A 19,877-nucleotide genomic window follows, 5' to 3' on the forward strand; every position below is an offset into this window, starting at 1 on the left:
GGAAGCACTTAAGGGCACATGTTTTATTCATTTGGTGGAGAAATTGATACACTGGCAGGGCACCACTACGAGAGTCACAGTCACAATCGCTTTTTTTTCGCCCAAGTACAATGGCGAGACAGGGAAAGTGACCTGATTAATTGGTGCTGACACGTTACAAGACAGTTACACAATACAGGACTGACACACTGGGGTGCAGAACAAAACGGAGTATAGGACCTCAGATATTGTACAAACAAGACGTACTGTATGACACTAAAGCATAAACACACTACAAGTAGACGTTCAGAGCAGAGGAACTGTTCCAGCTCTGTTCTATTCTCTAATCTGCATTCTATCCCTCGAGTAGAATTAAAAATAAAGCAAAAACAAAAGGCATGAATAAAAATTAAACGCATTCTTCTCCCACTTTTTGACTGCTTGGACAGGTTTGCCCTTGCATGCCCTCTCTCTCTCTCTCTCTCTCTCTCTCACGCAGACATGCACACACACACACACACACACACGAACGCTACAAACTCACGTTGCATCCAGCCACGATGCCGTCCCCGCCGGCGCACACCATGGTGGTCCTGACAGCGATACCCCACCAGTCAGGCTGGGAGCAGGTGGCATGGTCAGCCACAGGCATCAAAGCCTGCTGCAGCTTATCAGCAATGGGGCCTCCGGCTAAAACACACACAGGCAGAGTCTATTACCATAATCCACATACACTAGACGTCTGCCAAACATGCCGTACAGCATTTCTGCAGGCGCCGAATTCACCATCCAACCCGAAGATTTCAATTTAGGAGCGACTCCAAAAAGTTTCTGCTAAAATCTACTGTATGCCATTTTTCACCCCACCCCACCCCAACTGGAGATTTCCCGGTTTAATCCCTATCATACTCACAACACACACAGCCAGGTATAAATTCAGACATTACACTGCACACCAATTGTACGCTATAATGGCCAATTAATGAAGGCTTTTCAGAGATGCTTAGGTAAAACAAACACAACAATAGCCTGCCCCCCACCCTCCACCTTGCACACACACCACAGCCTCCCACAAGCATCGACTTACTGTATAGCCTGCCCCATCCGGTGATGTAGCAGGGGTAGAGGTTTTGCAGCACAGTACCAGCAGCGGGGATGCAAGCCAACTGCACCTGGTCACTCAAAGTCACAGACTCAGACAGCTTGATCAGGGCAATGTCGTTACTGAGAGAGAGACACACACAGAGAGAGGGAGAGTGAGAAAAGGGGTAGAACTGACAGGCAATTTAAATTTTTCCTCCGGAGCAAGAGAGAGAGAAAGAGAGAGAGAGAGAGAGATAGAGATAGAGGCAGATGAGATAACGAGAGAAGGTAATGGTTGTTTTTTTCCCATCGCACCAGCACAATCTGTATTTTTCCCCTTTCTGTGTTTCATCATTTTTATATATGCAAATAAATAAACCCTATACTCCAAACTCCTATCTTATCTCTCCAATTTTCCACTGTGGGAAAAAGTTTCCGCTGTGGAAAAAAGTCGATTAATTATTGGTCTTACATGGATCAGTCGCGCAGACTAAGTGCCCCGCAGGCTGCAGTCACACTTGAGGGTGACCAAGATGGAGTATGCACTCTTATTTTAATGAGGCACATTGGTTGTATTATATAGTGCACTGTGGAGCGCGAGGAGAAAGGAAAGGAGAGGGGAGGTGGATGACTTGTGACAAAAGCCATGAGTTGGATTCAACCCACAATATTGTGAATAGATGGAATATGCACCTCAATCCACTTATCCACCTTGACACCTCTGAATAGAATAGACTGTGATGTGTTGTATGTGATAGCAGGCGACTTGACCCGCCTATTGTAACGCACAGTGGGGCTCGCCTTACCCGAGGGCCACCAGGATGGGGTTCCACTTCTCATGGACGATGATCTTCTCTGGCAGGATGGCCTTGGAGCCAGCCTCCTCCACCAACAGGTTGTATTTGCCAACAAACACCCTGTAGGATAGCTTGGTGCTGGGGAGGAGAGGAGAGACAGTTTGGGTGCCGACAAAGCCAGTCAGAAGACTCGGTGCACAGTTGAGCGATTTGATTAGTTCAGTCTGATGGTGTGATTAGTGCTGGTGGTAAGGAGGGGATTTCAACTGTGAAGCAGTCCAAATGACCTTGGGTGTACTTGTGCATTATGTGTGTGTGTGTGTGTGTGTGTGTGTGTGTGTGTGTGTGTGTGTGTGTGTGTATGTGCGTATGGGTGTGGTACTTTGATTCCTGTTAGAACCCGTTTGAGTTTTGAGACCTTGGGGGACATGGGAGTGTTAGTAGTTATGAGGTAAGAAAGCAGCTAAATTACTTTTGATGCAGCCTTTCTCTCTCCGATACAGATTGCAGAGAGCTAGCTCCCTATGCAGTAATATGCATGCCTGCACGCACACTCTCTCTCTCTCACACACACACACACACACACACACACACACACACACACACGCACACACACACACACACACATATGCAGGCACACAGTAACACACAAACAAACAAAGAATTAGAGCACATTTATGAGAAGTGAGTTCATTTTGGCCGACCCTCACTTCTACAAGGGGTAAATTAGGGTTGGGGTTTGGGATTAGGGTTCAAATAGAATTAGGATTAGGTTTAGGTTAAAGTAAGGCATGTAGTGGTGTTACAGAATGATGGTGTGTTTTGAATGTGAGCATGCAGAAATTTGTAGATACATGTATTGGTGGTTGTGTGTGTATGTGTGTGTATGTTGGTGATTTCCTCTGCTGCTCTTACTTGATACAGTGAGCAGCGGTCATGACCCAGTTGGCAGCAATCAGAGATCCTCCGCAAGTGTGCCTCCACTCACCGTCCCTCTCATACTGCAGAGAGATCTGGAGACAGAGAAGGGCGACAGAAGATGGACAAAGAAGAAGAGATGGGTGGTGGATAGTGTCAGTGGATGACATAGTTGGCAGTTTGCAGTGTTTGCTCCCTACTAATTTAATTCAAAATGTGCCATCTGATTAAACAGTGTTGAATAGCCACTGGCTGCTAAATATTTCGATGGTATAAGCAGATGCAGCGCCCACAAGGTTTGCTGGTAAATTTAAAAACACAGACAGATGTGTGTGTATTAGCATACCTGCCAGGGCCAGCTGTGGGGCTTGGCATCTACTCCGTTGACCACACGGGACGTCAGGGGCTCAATGGGTGGGGTGCCGCACCCAAGGGCTGGATGTGGAGAAGGCAGCAGACATGGGAGAGGGAGTAGTCATGAGGCAGGAGAACAGCTAAATTACTTTTGATGCACAGATCAGGCACAAAGCGCAGACTTTCTCTTTCCGATAGAGATTGCAGAGAACTAGCTCCCTATGCAGTCATATGCACGCGTGCACACACACACACTTGCAAACACACAGCACACAAACACAAAAACACACCGAATTAGAGAGTACCAGATGTTCTTACCGCTAGCAATGAGCACTGAGGCCAGCACGATGGGGATCATGTTGATTGATGCTTCTGCTAAGGGACAGCAGGACACACACTCTCTTTTAAACTTCCTACCGCAGGGAACACCCCCTCCGAACGTGGTAACACACACTCCTATTGGTCCTTCCGTCGCCTCTGGGGATGAAGACGGGCCAATGATAAAGGGTCAGTGGAACTGGGTGGCTGACGAGTCACGCAGGTGTGTTTTCTGGAGCAATTCACATGACCTTCACCTGGAGCTACATTGCACACTCCCATGTGTATGATATGTGTTTTTGAGAAACAGCTCACACGTATGCATGCACAGTATGTGTATGTTTTTAATGTGGAAGGAGCATACCAAACAACTTAACCCCCACACCATATCCACCTCACCTTTACTCCTCTCCCTGACACACTCTCTCGCCTAAAACCTGGAATTAACCACTTGCATAACAGCATGGGAAGCCATCATCTGGTTTAGTGGCCTAGTTTCTGCAAAATGTAAAAAAAATAAAAGTCTCACTTACAGCCATTACAATGATAAATAACCAGGACAATCAGAAACAGATGGTGTCATTGGTGCAGAAACTATCGACAGCTACACTCAATACGACAGCGTGCAGAGTCCCACAGTATAATACTCACTCGACATTCAGTATCAATCTACATTTGGTATTATTACATGCTGTATAGTTGCTGTTGTAAAATGAAATGTAGTGAGTGTCCAACAGTAGACCGGTCCAGTGTGCCATGAGGTAGTTATAATGACTTGAATGAACAGAACCTGAATAAGTTATGAGAGTTAGAGAACACAGACACAACTCCTGAGGCATTAAAGTGTCAGAGTGTGCAGGCCCGAGGTGACACAGGCTTGTGCAGACATTGTAAATCTGTGCCAAGATTGTGCAAAGGCTGCTCGGGTAATACTAAATAGCACGATAAAGGTTATGTTTTACGGCGCAGTAAACAGGTACAGTCAGTACGATGGGTGGTGAGGAATAGTCTATATTTGGACGCACAAAGCTCAGATACAAGGATCTTTGAGATGTTACTGATGAGGGAATGTGAGAGCGAGTTAGGAGGAGTAGGGCTTGTTTGCAGCAGGCAGAAATCCCACTGTTATCTGTGTTATCTGTGCCTTATCTGTGGCTCCATTGAAAAACAAAGCACAATATGCTGTAATAAATGTTTGAAAAAAATAGAAATTATGTTTTAAATAAACAGTATTTGCATCAGTATACTTCAGATAGTCTACTGGACTTCAATTTCTCTGCTCTTTGTTCATAAATGATTTAGTCTCCCAGCTCACCACTAGATGGGACAATTTATCTGTTCAGGCACAAAACTGAATTAAATTCTTTCATAATAGAGCAGTATTTATTGCTACATCTTTTTCATGTTTATAGCAAGAAGCCATTCGTTTTCTTCATGGGTCCAAACTTTGTGCAGTGAGTTAATTAAAATTTTAATTAATCAATCAATCAATCAATCAATCAATCAATCAATCTATCTATCTACCTATCTATCTATCTATCTGTGCAGCAAAATCAAAAAGGGGGGCAGAGAAAACTCTGACACTGAAAATGATTGAAAGAGATCTTCATAGACCACAGAGAATCCATCCACCATAACGACAAGACAGACATGTAGAACACATGTAGCAACCAAACAGTTGAATCTATTAAACATATTGCATTTTAAAGTTTTGTTTCAATGTTTGATTAGGTTTATCATCTATAGCCTGCCCAGTGGAACAGGTACATGATGGGATGAAAAAGACTTGAAAAGCAACTACAGCAACACAACAAACTTAGAGAAACTTGTTTGTGTGTGTGTGTGTGTGTATGTGTGTGTGTGTGTGTGTGTGTGTGCGTGTGCGTGTGTGTGTGTGTGTGTGTGTGTGTGTGTGCACGCACCCCTGCGCGTGCATGTGTGTGCTACTCTATAGTTGCGATATGCAATTAATTGAAAGCTAATTAAAATTACTCTTCAAATCTGTAAAACATTGTTAGACTTATTACAAGCCAGTGTCCATAATAGATGCCTCCGTTTCCCATTTTCTGATTAAACCTCTTGTATTCATTAATTTAGCAGTGGCCAGATGACACAACATAATGAACTGAGGTGCTGCTGAACTGATATGACTATATTGTACAGAAAAAAAGATATATAAAAATAAAATAGATTAAGTTATCGATCTCAGATAATACATGTTTTTGTTGCAATACATATGTGCCCAACCTAAAACATCATTGACCTCCTTATTGAGTTCAAACCCCTGGTCTACAAGGTCTGCTCCTCACCACTGAAATATGTTTATGTACAATTAGATGCAGTCAGTCATGTTCTGAGATTGCAGCCTTAGGATGGGTTTTCCTAGTTTCATGGGTGAGCAAAGCAGAACGCTTAATCTACTGAAACCCCTCTGGGTTTGTAACAGGTGCACTTCAACATATCTGCCCTATCAGAAGAGCAGCTGAACTCTGAATGACACTGGATGTTTACAGTGGGTTTATGTCATAGTTGGGCAGAAAACACTGGATTGGCTCCTGCCATAACCCAGCTGAAGCAGAAAGGAAAGAGTTTGCAATAAAGTATATTATTTTGACAGGCAGTGCTGCTGGCTGCAGCCAACTGTTTGGTTTTTAACTCATTTTCGTCCAGTCCATCCCACAACACTGGCTTGGAGGTATGTAGTACGCACAGCAGGGTGGCTTGGGAAGGATTTGGGATGGTTTGAAGCCTTAGCCCAATATTTAGCCTGTACTGAGGCCAGCATGGCCAATATTGTTGAGCTTTTTGTCTTCTAAAATTGATACAACTGTATTTTCCAGTGCATGCCTAATTTACCATAGGCTAGACCAGGCAGTTTGCCCTGAGCTGCAGGGCTGAAGTAAATCCAACCATCGGCTGTCAGCTGCTGTTTTGCTTTCGTCTTTATCCTTCAAACTGGCTGAGGTTAACAGGCTTTTGCTGCTATCAATCTTGGGAGATTTTCCTTGTCTTCACTGAGGATCTGGGGGTTGGGGTTAGGGTTAAGGTTGGTGGTGCCGGTTAGGCTAGGCGAGGCTAGGTAGATTAGGTATGCCTGTTGTGTCTTTTCAACATGCTTTGTTCCGTGTTGCAAACTGTATTGCATAATTTTGTTTTGTGACTGATTGTTGATTACTTAGATCTAGGTAAGCTCTGCAAAGTCTGCAGAGCTTCTGTGATGAAGGGCTGTATAAATAAACTTGATATGACTTGACTGGTGTATTTGTTTAATTCTTTTTAATCTCTTTGTTTATTGTCATTTCAATCAGGGGAAACTACAGTAGGTTTCTGAATTCAGAACTTTATTGAACAAACATTAATCAAACTTTGGCGTACACTCTTTATTCGATTATGGAGAAGAACCCCATAACGGGCCGGAAACAATAAAACCCCCGACTGGATTCATCTCCACACAGCCTTGGTGGTGCTGGTGGTGGGACGCAGATCAGCATCAGCATCGGCAGCTGGAATGACGGCGAGATACAGGAACAGCTGATTAAGGTCATAAAGATTGTACTGTATTGTGATTGGTTCCCGCATGGGCGAGAGAGAGAAGGTGTGGAAACGTTTAAAGCTTAGACGATTGGATGGAACCGAAATGGGCTGCCTTCTTGAAATTTAAACTGATTGGATAATAGAAGGCAGAGAAAAAAGCAGGTCTTTCTACAGGTCTTGTAGGTACAATAATTTCTTTGATTTTGAGTGGGGCAGCCTGTGTCTCAGGTGGTACTGTAGTATAGACTGTCTCACTACATGCTGTGGTGTGGTAAGAATTACTTTACTGATTACCACTTGACCTCATGTCCTTCCACTGATTTTGCCCTCCCTGGCATTTGTGCCCAGTGTTCTGTGTGCTTTTTACATGGCATGCTTGTGTGTCACTTGGGGTTCATAGTCCATCTGGATAGTATCTCCCCTGTGGTCAGATGACTGTGCCTTTGCCCTTTTCTGTGTCAAATACTGTACGTGTCTATCACCTCAATGTGCCATTCATTGTTATTTTGAATTTAAATTTTACCCAATAAATTCTATCTTTTGTCTCAACCTTATTCCGTTTAATCTCTCTATCCAAAATTTGACTTTCAATAAAGTGGGGTTTTTTTTTTACCACATTTTTATTAATTTTCGACTTTCAATAACGTTTAAAGTTTATATATTCTTTTGAACTAGAATGATCTTTTCCACAATTGTCAAACCTGTTACTGTCATTTAGTGTCTGTTACTTTGGAGCAGTTTATCACCTCTTTGAGTGTCTTCCCTCTGCTGTGCTATACTGCAGGAAGAGCTGTCATGCAATCATATAAACATATCTGCATATACAATCATGTTTTTAAAGTTATCCCTAATGGTAGAAATTATTCAGTCCTGGAAGCACAACAATCTTTCAGATCCTGCCACCCTGCTGTTTAATGCAGGGTTATGGTTATAGGAAACATGGAAAGTGATGGAATTTGAAAATTGTGTTTATCAGGCCTTGAAACCTTGAAAGGAAATTGATGCATAACTAAATAGTGTTGGTTGGTCCATGGAAATTTCTTCGTACTTTTTTAAACTTATTTATGTTTTTAAAAGCAGTCAAACTTAGATCTAGTTACCTTTCAAGATTAATATGCCCAAATATTCAGTTTCTTGACTGCATAGATCCCAAGAGACTGTTGCAGTTGGCCCAAACAAGGCCTGTAAGCTACTCAGCAGAAAGCCTTGTGACCATCAAATCAGCTATTAGATGTTGATAAAATGTGTAAAACATTTACACATTTAAAATGTGTAAATGTGTAAAATGTGTAGGACCCCAATTTATAACACTTTAACAATCAATTAAAGCAAATATCAACCTCATAAATGAAACAACCAAGAAACTTGTTTAACAGGTAAAACAAGATAAAAGGCAAAAAATAGTAGTAAAAAAAAAAAAAGTAGAATTAAAAGCAAAAGCAAAGAGCACGTCTGTAAAAATAAGTTTTAAAAAGTGATTAAAAAGAAGATACTGATTCTGCTCCCCTGTGTTCTTCAGGCTGCAGATTGGCTCATAGGGGCTTAAACCTGCTATAGCGAAGGTAATGGCGGAATCGATGAATCGAGCAAGTAAACTTGTTCAACTAATAAACTTGCTACTGCCTCTTCACTTGTCATTGTGGGACATGTAACCTTCAGTGGGAGAAACATCTAGCAAAGCGAGACTGGTAACCTCTGGTTACTCTCCGTTTAGCCATTAGACTTTATGCACGGTTTGTCCTTAAGGGCTTCCGTCGCCCAGTAGTTTTACTGTGTTTACAGTTACAAAATGTGTTGCTCTAGTGGTTTGACAATCGCTTAGTGTGGCTAGATCTGTGATATGGCTTGGAGCCAGACATAATGCTTCAAAAGTCTTCATTCATTCATTAATTCATTAATTCATTAATTCATTAATTCATTAATTCATTCATTCATCCATCCATTCATTCATTCAGTCATTCATTCAGTCATTCATTTATTCCTCCATTCCCCAGCTTATATACATTAGGGCAGAAAGCAGAGAGACACCTTAGCAGTCCCTCCCTACAGGTATCAGTTTAGAGATACCAGGAATCAGTTAGAGATACCTGTTAGAATAACTTATATTAGCTGCTGTTAAGCTGATAAACTGTTATCTTATCTTTAAGCGTAGCTTTCATTGAATTCATTTCATTGAATTGATTGATGATCGAATTAATGATGACTGAATTAATTTGCAGAATATTATATTGAGACACTTGAGACGCTTTATAATTTGTTTTGTTGTTGACAGCAAATGTCAGGCATGTAGTCTCAGGGCTATGGAGGTTATGTTTGTTTGATATTAATTGGAGCTACCTTGGTCTAAATAAATGCTTCTGCAACTATTGGTCAGAATTTTGTCAGTAAAATCAGTAAAATTACTTTTACCACATTTAAGGCTCAATCTGTAATTTCAGTATATTAAACTTTGACACAAAGCCAGTAAAATACAAAATAAGAAAGTAATTTATGGAGAGATTACTTTATGTTTATGAGGATTTAAGTAAAACAGTAGTTTTGATAAAACAGGTCTGTCTTTCAGGTTAGAAAGGATAAAGCAAGTTTCAAGTCAAACATATTTAAATATATCCAGAATCCAAATATGTGTTAACAATGACTTTCGTCATGAGGCGATGGCCAATGTCCTCGTGGATTTCAGATTTCACTTTTCATCAGAGGCCCATAATATATTCCACAATACAGTAGTGTTGATTAGAGCCTGGATTCACTGCCTGGGACTGGGAAGGAGCCAAGGGTTCAAAGGTTGTCCTGACGCGCCCTCAGGGCTAGTTTAAATCCTCGCCGTTTTCTGAACAAATCCACAGGCGCACCAGTCATGTCCAAGACCACAGTGCCCCAGACACAGAGCGGTGAGTAGATACACACATTCAGAAGCGCGGCCAGATGGTGAGCGCATATGCATCTGTGTAAACACTGCGCACAATTAACAGGATGAATTGGGACTGAGCTAAAGATGGTGTTTTTTGCTTTAGTAGGTTGATTTCATTTGTATTTTCTATCAAAACATGAATATAAGGCAAAGATACAGATGTTTGATTTGTGAGATTATCTGAGATAAATGACATGTAAATGGAAGCCATGTAAAGCTAATAATTGGTCGCATAAATAAGTGTAAGTATAAAGACTTTGTGTTTGTGACAATAAAAACACTAAAAACACACAATATCTTTAATCAATCAAGCTCTAAAATCAGATTCCTCTGGATGAACACATAGCTAAACCTATGACTATATGACTGATAATTTACTGTATTTAACTGTTATGCTTTTGACTACCCACACACACACACACACACACACACACACACACGAAGACACGAACATACACATGAACACACAAGGACACTTATACTGTAGCTTTCTATAGCTTTTTGTTGTTTTATCTGTTAATTTCCTGGTGCAGTCACAATGTGATATTGTTGCATTTCACGAACAATCCTCCTGAGATATCCGCAGTGGCATTCATCTCATCTGTTGCGTTGCGGTTATGATAAGACGTGCCGGCATTTTCTATTGCTCCTTCTCCAAGGTCTCCTGTTGCAGGAGAGATGGTGAAAGAACAGACGGGATGTCTCATTAACAGCTTTTAGCCAAACTCAGCTGTTGTTACCTAAAAGAAGAGAACTGGTTAACAAGTCCCTTCACTTTTGTAATTAACAAAACTGAAATTAGGGAGCTCTGCAAAGATGACAGCCAAGTCAAACATGTCATTTACCTGTATATCCACATATTTCTGGTACCATGAGGGAAAACGGTTCATTAAAGCAATAGCTGTTCTAAATAAAATACAGTTGCAGTTGTGATTATTTGAAAACCAAAGATAAAAAAAGCAATACGCTATTATCCACAACAGTTCTGAGCTCATAACTGTCACTATAGTGTTTTCAAGAGACTCAATTTCGAATGCAGCCCAAAGCCCATGAAATGCCCCCTAAAAATGACAATATACGTTCAGATATTAGTCGCAGCGCTGCAGTAGCAAACATACCCAATTGCAATCAAAACTCTCAAAGTCAACATTGTAAGAGATTGTTAAAGTGTATTGCAGTATCTGTCAATTGCACACCCCCTCTTATTGCACATTCTCATTTTTATTGTGCGTTGGACTGGTATCACGGGAATGAACACATTTCTGGCTCTGTTGGTTGGTTGCAATAACAATTCACATCGTCAGCCCACTCTGCTATCGTAACCTATGCTCAATATGTGGCTCAATATTGAACCTCAGCCACGATCTGCCTTTGTTAATCACGTAACTCTCATATGTTTTACAATCACCGTTATGTGTTGACTGAGGTAATGAGCAGGGTGTGCACATTGGATAACAGATAATAATAATAATATATGATAAGATATAGCAGTAGACAGTGTAGGTGTCATTCACAGTGCAACACCCCGGAGAGACAGGTGTCGAGACAAGCAGGAGCTGTTAGGCTACATAATGACTTCTACCATGTAATGGCTTGTGTTTATCTGGCATGGTGTTGATAGCTTAAAGTGTAGTTAACGAGTTGTGGGGATCCATAAGGTGAGAAATTATGACCTTTTATAGCGCAATTCTCTCAAAACTGAAAAGAAAAGACTGTGAACAGATCTCCTTGTTCCTTCACCATTGTTAGTAGGCCTATTGCCCCGATTTAATGTTGACTCGGGTGATAACCTTTGTGTCGATGTTAGCTGGTCAGATTTACATACACAGTCTAAAAGGCTGAATTGTAATTTGATTTTTTTTTTTTTTTCATGATCAACCGTTTTGAGATAACACGTCTCCCTGACCTCGTCATGAACTTCCCACATTCACACTCGTTCAAAGTTCCAAAGCCATAAAAAAGGATCACAGAATTGCGGCGCCACACTAGTTTGTATGCATGTCAGAGCTCATCTGCCTGTGTGTGTGTATGTGAGCGAAAGAGAGAAAGAGAGAGGGGGGGGGGGGGGGGGGGGGGGGCTGTTGGGCCAATCATAGTTCAGCTACAGTTCAACTACTGCTCGCTGTCATGGATGTATCTTACGATTGCCATTCTGTTTTATTTCCATGGACTTTACAATGTACTTTAATCAAAATTCAACCATTCAGTGATCCCCCCCCCTCCCTCTACCCTCCTCCTCTCTCTCCCCTCCTCCTCCCTGTCAGCACCCAGCAGGCAGCGGTGTCCACAGGCCAAGGGGCTGGAGAGCGTGGCTCCGCTGGTGCATTCTGTGGAGGAAACACCCGGGCCGATCCCCACCACCGTCAAGGGAAACATTCCCTCCTGGATCAATGGGAGCTTCCTGAGGAACGGACCTGGGAAGTTTGAGTTTGGGAAGGACAGGTATTTGCATAACAAGATCTCCGGAGAGGAAAAAAAGCAACATGCACAAACCTATACAATACATGACCGCTCTCTCTCTCTCCTCCTCTGAACCTCAAACCACCCTGATGACAAATGAATCATTGTGTGCCGCTTCTTTCTCAGATACACCCACTGGTTTGACGGCATGGCCATGATGCACCGGTTCCACATACATGAGGGCAATGTCACCTACAGCAGCCGCTTCCTGCAAAGTGACTCATACGTCCAGAACTCAGAGAAAAACCGTATTGTGGTGTCAGAGTTCGGGACGCTGGCCATGCCCGATCCCTGCAAGAACATATTCGCACGCTTCTTCTCCCGCTTTCAGATTCCCAGTATGTGTGCCGCCTTCAGTGTATCCCCATGTGTAAACGATTTCCTTTAATTTCAGTTCAGTTCAGCGTAGCATAATGTAGCGCAGGCAGTGCCAAATGTATTATTAAACAATTCAATTCACTTGTGTATATAGGTACAAAGGCAGCTATGCCAGATTATTAGATTACTAGAGGCAAAGAAACAAGCAGTCTAAGAAACATTCAGTCATTTTCTCTCAATTTTTTTCTTGAACGCTCATGTCCTTGACTTTATGTGCTGTACTTTCTACAGCTTTTGCAGCCTGATTAATGCTGGTGTTATATCATGTTGTTTTTGCTAAAGAGGTAAAAGGAGCGAGCGCCAATATTTTGGTGTGTGCACGAGTGTGTGTGTGTGTGGGAAAGATCGAGCTGAAGCATGATATAAAGCTGCAGGAGTAAAGAGTAACGATGAATCTTTGCTGAGGCACTATATTCAAAAATGTTCCTGATATGTGTTTGTGTGTACAGAGGCCACAGATAACGCCAGCGTGAACTTTGTCAAGTACAAGGGAGACTATTATGTCAGCACAGAGACCAACTACATGAGACGGATAGACCCACAGAGCCTGGAGACGAAGGAGAAGGTAGACTCATCACACTCACTGTATGAAGCTGAGTAGCACTAAGCCTCTTTTGGATGCAGATGCTCTTAAACAGCTGGAGGATGAAGATGAAGGAGACGGATGATGGTAGTGGCAAGGACAACAAAGATGATGATGTGGATTTTTTTTTTTGGTCCATTTAAGGTGGACTGGAGTAAGTTCATCGCTGTCAGCTCAGCTACAGCTCACCCACACTATGACCGTGAAGGAGCCACATACAACATGGGCAACTCCTATGGCAAAAATGGTATCCATCCTTCCTACCTTCCTTCCTTCCTTCCTTTCTACCTTCCTTCCTACCTACCTAAACTAGTCAGTCAAAAAAAGCCAGTCAAAAGTGTAGACACACCTGATTGAATGTACAATGGTTTTCATTACCTTAAAGCCATATTGATCTAAAGGCCTTTGCTTGTATGCTTGAAATTTGTTTTTTAGACAAATATAAATAGTGAAATTGATCCTATGTATGAATTTCTTTTCAAAGCCTTTGCCTTTCCATCAAGGCAAAGGGCGGCTACTTTACAGAATCTAAAATATAACATAGTTTTGATTTGTTTAACACTTTTTTGGTCACTGCATAATTCCATTTGTGTTATGTCATAGTTTTGATGTCTTTACTATTATTATAAAATGTGCAAAATAGCAAAAAATAAAGAAAAAAGCGTGTGTCCAAACTTTTGACTGGTAGTGTACCTACCTACTCATTACATGTCTGTGTCTTTGTATGTTAACTTGTGAAAATAATTTTAACATGTCTGATATCTGTTTTTGTCCCTCAGGTTTCTTCTACAACATCATCCGTGTGCCTCCTCCTGAGGAGAAGGCGGAGCAGGACGCAGAGGATCTGAGTGGCGCAAAGGTCATCTGCTCCATCCGTGCCGCTGAACCCAGGAAACCCTCCTACTATCACAGCTTTGGTGAGATAGCTTTCCAAATATCGAGCGGCGCGCTTTTTGCCCGATCCATATCTGAGTTGTCTGATGGCTTGGAAGTCCCTCTTTAACCTGTGTCTGCACCACTTCATGTAGTGAAGTGGATTTAATAGGTGAATTTAATAAGAGATCATAGCTTTTTTGCCTGGATTGACATGGTGAGTCATTTCATTTCAAAGAGCAGGTCCTAATTTCTGTGCGCTCAGTGCATTTCTTAATTATTAATTTGGGTGTCAGTCTTATTCCGCTTCTTTTTGTCAATTTCAGCCTCTTTGTCTTTCTGTTCAGCTCTCAGTATCTGTCTCCGCTTATAGCTCTGCCTCAGTCACACTGGCTCACACACAAAAGGACACACACTCTCTCCCTCTTTCTCTCCCTATCTCTCTCTCTCTCTCTCTCTCTCTCTGTCTCTCAAAAACCCCCCACACAGACCTTTATGTCTGTTTATCTTTGTCAACTTATTTTTCCTGTCACCAAAGACATACATCCTCAACTTTTTATTTTTCTTCATGTCTTTGTCTGTAACTCTGAAAGAGCTGTTACTCACATCTGTTGGGAGAGACAAAAAAAAAAAACAATTTGTGTGTGTATGCCTGGAGTATACATGGAGTTGTTAGCTGTATTTTGTTGTTTGTTTGTGCTTCTGCTTGCATGTTTATGTCTATATACACTCGCGCGCATGCACTGTATTTATTTGCAAGTTCAGCGTACTGCATCAATTCCTACATCGTATCACAATCTTGTCTAGCAGACCACCCTCGCTCCGCCAGACAGTCTGGCACCAAGAACCAGTGGACCATATAATTCAAATTAGTTTATCCCTCCAATCACACACCTAAATATAGAGGCACGGCTCCACCAGATATTCTAAATTTAAAGGTGTGTGCATGTGTGGGAGTGTAATTTGTTCAGTGTTTCATGTATACATTCCCTCTCGTCTCCAGTCATGTCAGAGAACTACATCGTGTTCATCGAGCAGCCCATCAAGCTGGACCTGCTGAAGTTCATGCTGTACAGAATCCAGGGCAAGAGCTTCCACAAGGTCATGACCTGGGAGCCCCACTACGAAACCATCTTCCACCTGGTCAACAGGCACACCGGCGAGGTGGGTTCAAACTCGATGAGCTGACTGCACCGCCGCCGAGTTTCTCCGTGCGAAAATGTGTCAAGTAGGCTTTCCCCGCCCAGCTGCTGAATAGCCAGAACGGAACATAAAAGGAAAAGTTGCAAGCTAATCTCTTCACGCATGACGACTCCGCAAAGTTTTTTTCCTTCATTTATTTTTGATGAAGTCACACTCTGTTGGTGTAGCCCTTTCTTATACATTGTTACTCTCAATTTTCTCATCTCATTACACACCATACCCATTAAGCATACAATATCAAACTTTCATCTTGCGAAGGTAACAGCACAAGAGCCGTGCCGCAACAGCCGAGCAGCCTGAGCTCAAGTGTGATTTTCCTCAAATGTTAAGAAGATCAATGTATGTAACGAAATATGACAGTGACATTAAAGTCTAATGCACCCCCCCTCACACCCATCCCCCACTTTGGGCAGTGACTTTTTGCATTCTGTATTCTCCTCTTGGGTGATTGCACCAGACTTTATGCGACATTTCAATAATAAAGTCTGCATCTTTGCCTGATGCAGCAAATCCTTGTTGTTTATCCAAAAGCATGTGTAACCTTTAGCATTTTTTTGACATTTTGACAATTCCTGAGTCCTGATTGGTTGGTGTGATTGGTCCAATAGAAGAGTGAGGTGAGGTACCGTGCGGCACCCATGTTCACGCTGCATCAGATCAACGCTTTTGAGGACAACGGCTTCCTGGTCATGGACATGTGCTGCGGGGACGATGGGGAGGTCATCGGAGACTTCACACTGGAGAACCTCAGGAGAGGCCCAGGAGAGGAAATCGACAAGGTGAATGGATAGACCGACTCACACACACATTCACACATACACACATATACAATGTTTAGGCTTTGCAGGAATTAGTGTCAGCAATTAGTGTTGTGATCATTTAATGATATTGTTTTTGTTTGGAAGTGATATCATTTTTTGAAAATGTTATACAATAAATATATTATTAGCAGGGAGGGAGAGAGTATTAAGATATTCTAATCAAGTAGAGGTATTGTTACTTAGTGATTTTTTTTACATTTATAAGTAAAATTACTTATTATGCAATGCAAAAAGGATGAAAGGACAGAGAGTTCAAAAAAGATAATTTTACTTAAAATAAAGTCCATAAACAAAGTAAACCATGAATCAACAACAACAATTTAGGGATATCTTAGTGGTGGTTTCTGCACAGACTCTCCCTCTTTTCTTCACTAAACAGACATGGGTTTGGGTCTGATGATCTGATGACATTCACTGATTTCCCCTTGTTTCCCTCACTTATCGCTCATAAATTGGTCTGTTTCTGATGCAATGCTTATGGAGAGCCTGCAAAATGTTCACTCTGTAATGGATGTGATTTAAAATCTAGTATGGTCAAGTATGGTACTTCAGTCAAAACTTATTTAATAAAAAATAAAATTAATAACTTAAAAAAACGCTCAAAAAAGTACACAAAATTATACTCAATTACAGTAACAAGAGTGAATGCAATTCATTTCTTCTACCCTTCATTATTAGCTGTGCACCACTGCTATGTAAAAACATCATGCTGTGAATCTGTTTTATGTATCTGTTCCCAAGGTTGCATTGCACCTTTCATTCAGAGGGCTCACAGTCAGAAAGTTTAATGTTTCTCCTGTTTCCTCTTGTCAGTTTTACAACTCATTGTGCAGAAACCTTCCAAGGAGATACGTCCTGCCTCTGACTGTGGACCAGCAAACTCCACTAGACCAAAACCTTGTCACTCTACATTACTGTAAAGCCACTGCTACAAGGATGAAATCTGGAGAGGTAGGTCTGAACAGCGTGCAATATGTGTGTTTGACTGCGCATCACATTATCCTCAGATTTACAGAGGAATTAAAGAAAAAAGGCCTATAATCATGCTGAATCCAGCCCATCCACTCCCACACATTGTATGCAATTATCCAGCCTGATGAAGTCAGATGAGACACTGAAGGTAGTTTCTGCAAGATAGTAATTTCATGACTTACAGCAGATAAAAAGGATTTCAAGTGAGAGTCCACCATGCTGTGGAACAATTGCCATTTAACTACTTATGTGCACTGTCTTACAATGAAATCACCATGAAAAGGCTCTGTCCCTGAAGCGCACACATGCACATACACACACACGCACACACACACACACGCACACACACACACACACACACACACACAAACACACACACACACACACACACTGCCCAACATTTTCTGTCAGAATGACGCTCATGTGTTGAAAGAAAAGGTGATTTTTTTTAGTTGTCATGACTACCTGACTGACAGAGTTCCACCCTAGTGAGAGCGGTATTATGTAGCTGGTGAAAAACAGCTGCCTAAAGTGCTGCTGGCTATTTTGTGGGGGCCAGTACAGTTGTTGAAAACAAATAGAAACAAATGGGCTTGGAATTGGTTGGAGAAGAAATAAGGTACATCCATCTTCAAAGTCAAATTAAGAGAATTATTCTCAACTGATGTTTGAAATTAATGCCTAGGATCCCTTGCGGGTATCCGTTAGATTATTTTAGAGGATCCTGCAATATTGATTGTAGCACTCATAACAAATACAGTAGACTTGGTGATACAGTGTACAGTCTGTGTAAACACGGTCGATTTCCTTACTATGATAATTGCTGAATCTAACTCTGTAATTTTCCTGTTAAACTGTGAAAGTCTGAATACACTCCTGACTCTCTCCTGTGAACCTGCAGATCTACTTGACCCACGAGGAGCTTCATAATGACGAGCTGCTGCAGTTTGGCGGCCTTGAGTTTCCGCACATCAACTATGCCCAGTACAATGGCAGACCTTACCGCTACTTCTACTCCTGTGGCTTTGGACACGTCTTCAGCGATTCACTGCTGAAGATGGATGTCCACACCAAGGAGCTTAAGGTCTGTATAAATCAAATACCACTTAGAGAGACCTCATCATTAACTGGGCCGGGTATTATCATGTCAAGGTTATTTGTTCTGGATTTTTTTTTTTTTATCACTGAGAACAGCAGGTTGGGAGTTTTAGTCTGATAACAAACAAAAGTGGCTCAAGGCTGTGAAACAGCTAAAGAAGTAAAAGCGATGTTTATGTAATGCTCCCTGTCTAGGCGTGGCGTCATCCTGGCCTGTTCCCCTCTGAGCCGGTGTTTGTCGCTGCGCCCAATGCCACCGAGGAGGACGACGGCGTGGTCATGTCCATCATCATCACACCCAGAGAAGTCAGTCAACAAATACAAACAACAACATACATTCAAAACTTCAACAATGACAAAACACTATATTGAGTGATATCGACATTTGCTTGTAACTGTGTACTGTGACTGCTGTTTATGAAGAAAGAAAGAGATAAACAAAGTCAGAAATAAATAATAAATACTTTCTACATATATATATTTTTTTATCTTCGTAACCAGTGTGACCATACATAGATTTGACTATGCATAGAGAAGACAAATGGTTGGGTACCTGCACTATCATACTGTGAGAGGGAGGCGTTCTCTGACCTTTTTCTTAACATAACATTATATTTAATCTGCTGTGTTTCTGTTTCAAGGAGAAAAGCACTTTCCTACTTGTTCTGGATGCCAAGACCTTCACTGAGCTGGGCAGAGCCGAGGTCCCTGTCAACATACCATATGGGACCCACGGCGTGTTTAACGAGATGGGCTAGACACGCAACTGTGTCCAACTCTGCGGCAGAGCGCTGAAATTGAACCGGCAACCGGCCCCTCTGTACGCAGAATGTCTCTATTGATGCAAAACTCTTGAACTGTTTGAAATAAAAAAAAACAACATACAACTGAGCGGGACAAAAGGCCTCCGGATCGTGGCAAAATCTGCAGACTCATGCTCTTTGTTTGTTCCAGCTTGATAGGAATAGGTTTATGTCCTCACTGTATGCCGCCAATACAGTTAGAAAGATGAATAATTTGGCGGCTAACAGGACGGGAAGCACAGCATGGCAGCAGCATACTGATACAGTTTGTCCTCTGTGTTCTTACTGTGCTCTTGTAAGATTTTGAAACATCCTTTGGACCATGGCCAAAACACCAAGCCTATGGAGCTTACGCAGAAGCAGCATAAATATTGGTTTCACTAATAATTTAGTTGGGAAAACATATCGAAAAAATAAATGAAAGCAACACAGACACTAAAATGAAATCCGTTTCCCTTTTTTTTAAAATTTGAACCCAAAGTGTTTTTGCAACATCAAGGCAATGGAAAAGCTATACTCCCAATGAGATCAGAACAGCACTTAGGATACATGAAAATGCATCAGAGGAAATTCAATTTCTGTCAAAGTAATGTGATAGAAACTGGACAATGGTCTGAAACGCCTACAAAACAAATGGATCTAACTGGTCGATAGCCTCCAGAGAGTCTAGCAGAGGGTCAGATCAGAAACTTAGCACAGTTTATCAGCGCAACACAACCCAAAACACAGTTGACATGCACATAAACACTGACATGGGGACCTTGTAGTGTGTGGAAAAGAACAGTTGCTGCT

The 19,877-nt window shown here is 41.8% G+C and overlaps 2 protein-coding genes across 2 annotated transcripts in view; one reads left to right on the forward strand and one right to left on the reverse strand.

Moving 5' to 3' along the window:
• The window catches only part of ela3l (elastase 3 like), a 3,795-nt gene extending 306 nt beyond the window's left edge, over nucleotides 1-3,489 (reverse strand). Inside the window, exons 1-6 of the mRNA XM_071535518.1 lie at nucleotides 3,450-3,489; nucleotides 3,124-3,212; nucleotides 2,775-2,872; nucleotides 1,869-1,997; nucleotides 1,067-1,203; nucleotides 524-669 (exon numbers count right to left, since the gene is read on the reverse strand). Coding sequence (XP_071391619.1) covers nucleotides 524-669; nucleotides 1,067-1,203; nucleotides 1,869-1,997; nucleotides 2,775-2,872; nucleotides 3,124-3,212; nucleotides 3,450-3,489 — 639 coding nt within the window. The remainder of the gene's footprint in view (nucleotides 1-523; nucleotides 670-1,066; nucleotides 1,204-1,868; nucleotides 1,998-2,774; nucleotides 2,873-3,123; nucleotides 3,213-3,449) is intronic.
• Nucleotides 3,490-12,487: 8,998 nt separating this feature from the next.
• Nucleotides 12,488-19,040, forward strand: bco2l (beta-carotene 15, 15-dioxygenase 2, like). Its single transcript, XM_071535517.1, has 10 exons — nucleotides 12,488-12,710; nucleotides 13,182-13,297; nucleotides 13,460-13,562; nucleotides 14,095-14,232; nucleotides 15,192-15,352; nucleotides 16,000-16,170; nucleotides 17,026-17,163; nucleotides 18,086-18,268; nucleotides 18,478-18,588; nucleotides 18,924-19,040. The coding sequence occupies exons 1-10, from the start codon at nucleotides 12,503-12,505 to the stop codon at nucleotides 19,038-19,040; spliced, it is 1,446 nt and encodes a 481-aa protein (XP_071391618.1). The 5' UTR covers nucleotides 12,488-12,502.
• Nucleotides 19,041-19,877: the final 837 nt, after the last annotated feature.

This window comes from Centroberyx affinis, unplaced genomic scaffold (assembly GCF_046629955.1).
Source record: "Centroberyx affinis isolate AG114_WGS23_722 - 3 ecotype Tasmania unplaced genomic scaffold, CSIRO-AGI_Caff_v1 ptg002725l_1, whole genome shotgun sequence".
Classification (NCBI taxonomy): Eukaryota; Metazoa; Chordata; class Actinopteri; order Beryciformes; family Berycidae; genus Centroberyx; species Centroberyx affinis.

Coding starts and splice junctions, on each gene's coding strand:
- bco2l (XM_071535517.1), top strand. CDS start 12,503: ATGGCCATGATGCACCGGTTCCACATACATGAGGGCAATGTCACCTAC. Junction 12,711..13,181: donor CAGTATGTGTGCCGCCTTCA/GTGTATCCCCAT, acceptor TTGTGTGTACAG/AGGCCACAGATAACGCCAGC. Junction 16,171..17,025: donor CAGGAGAGGAAATCGACAAG/GTGAATGGATAG, acceptor TCCTCTTGTCAG/TTTTACAACTCATTGTGCAG.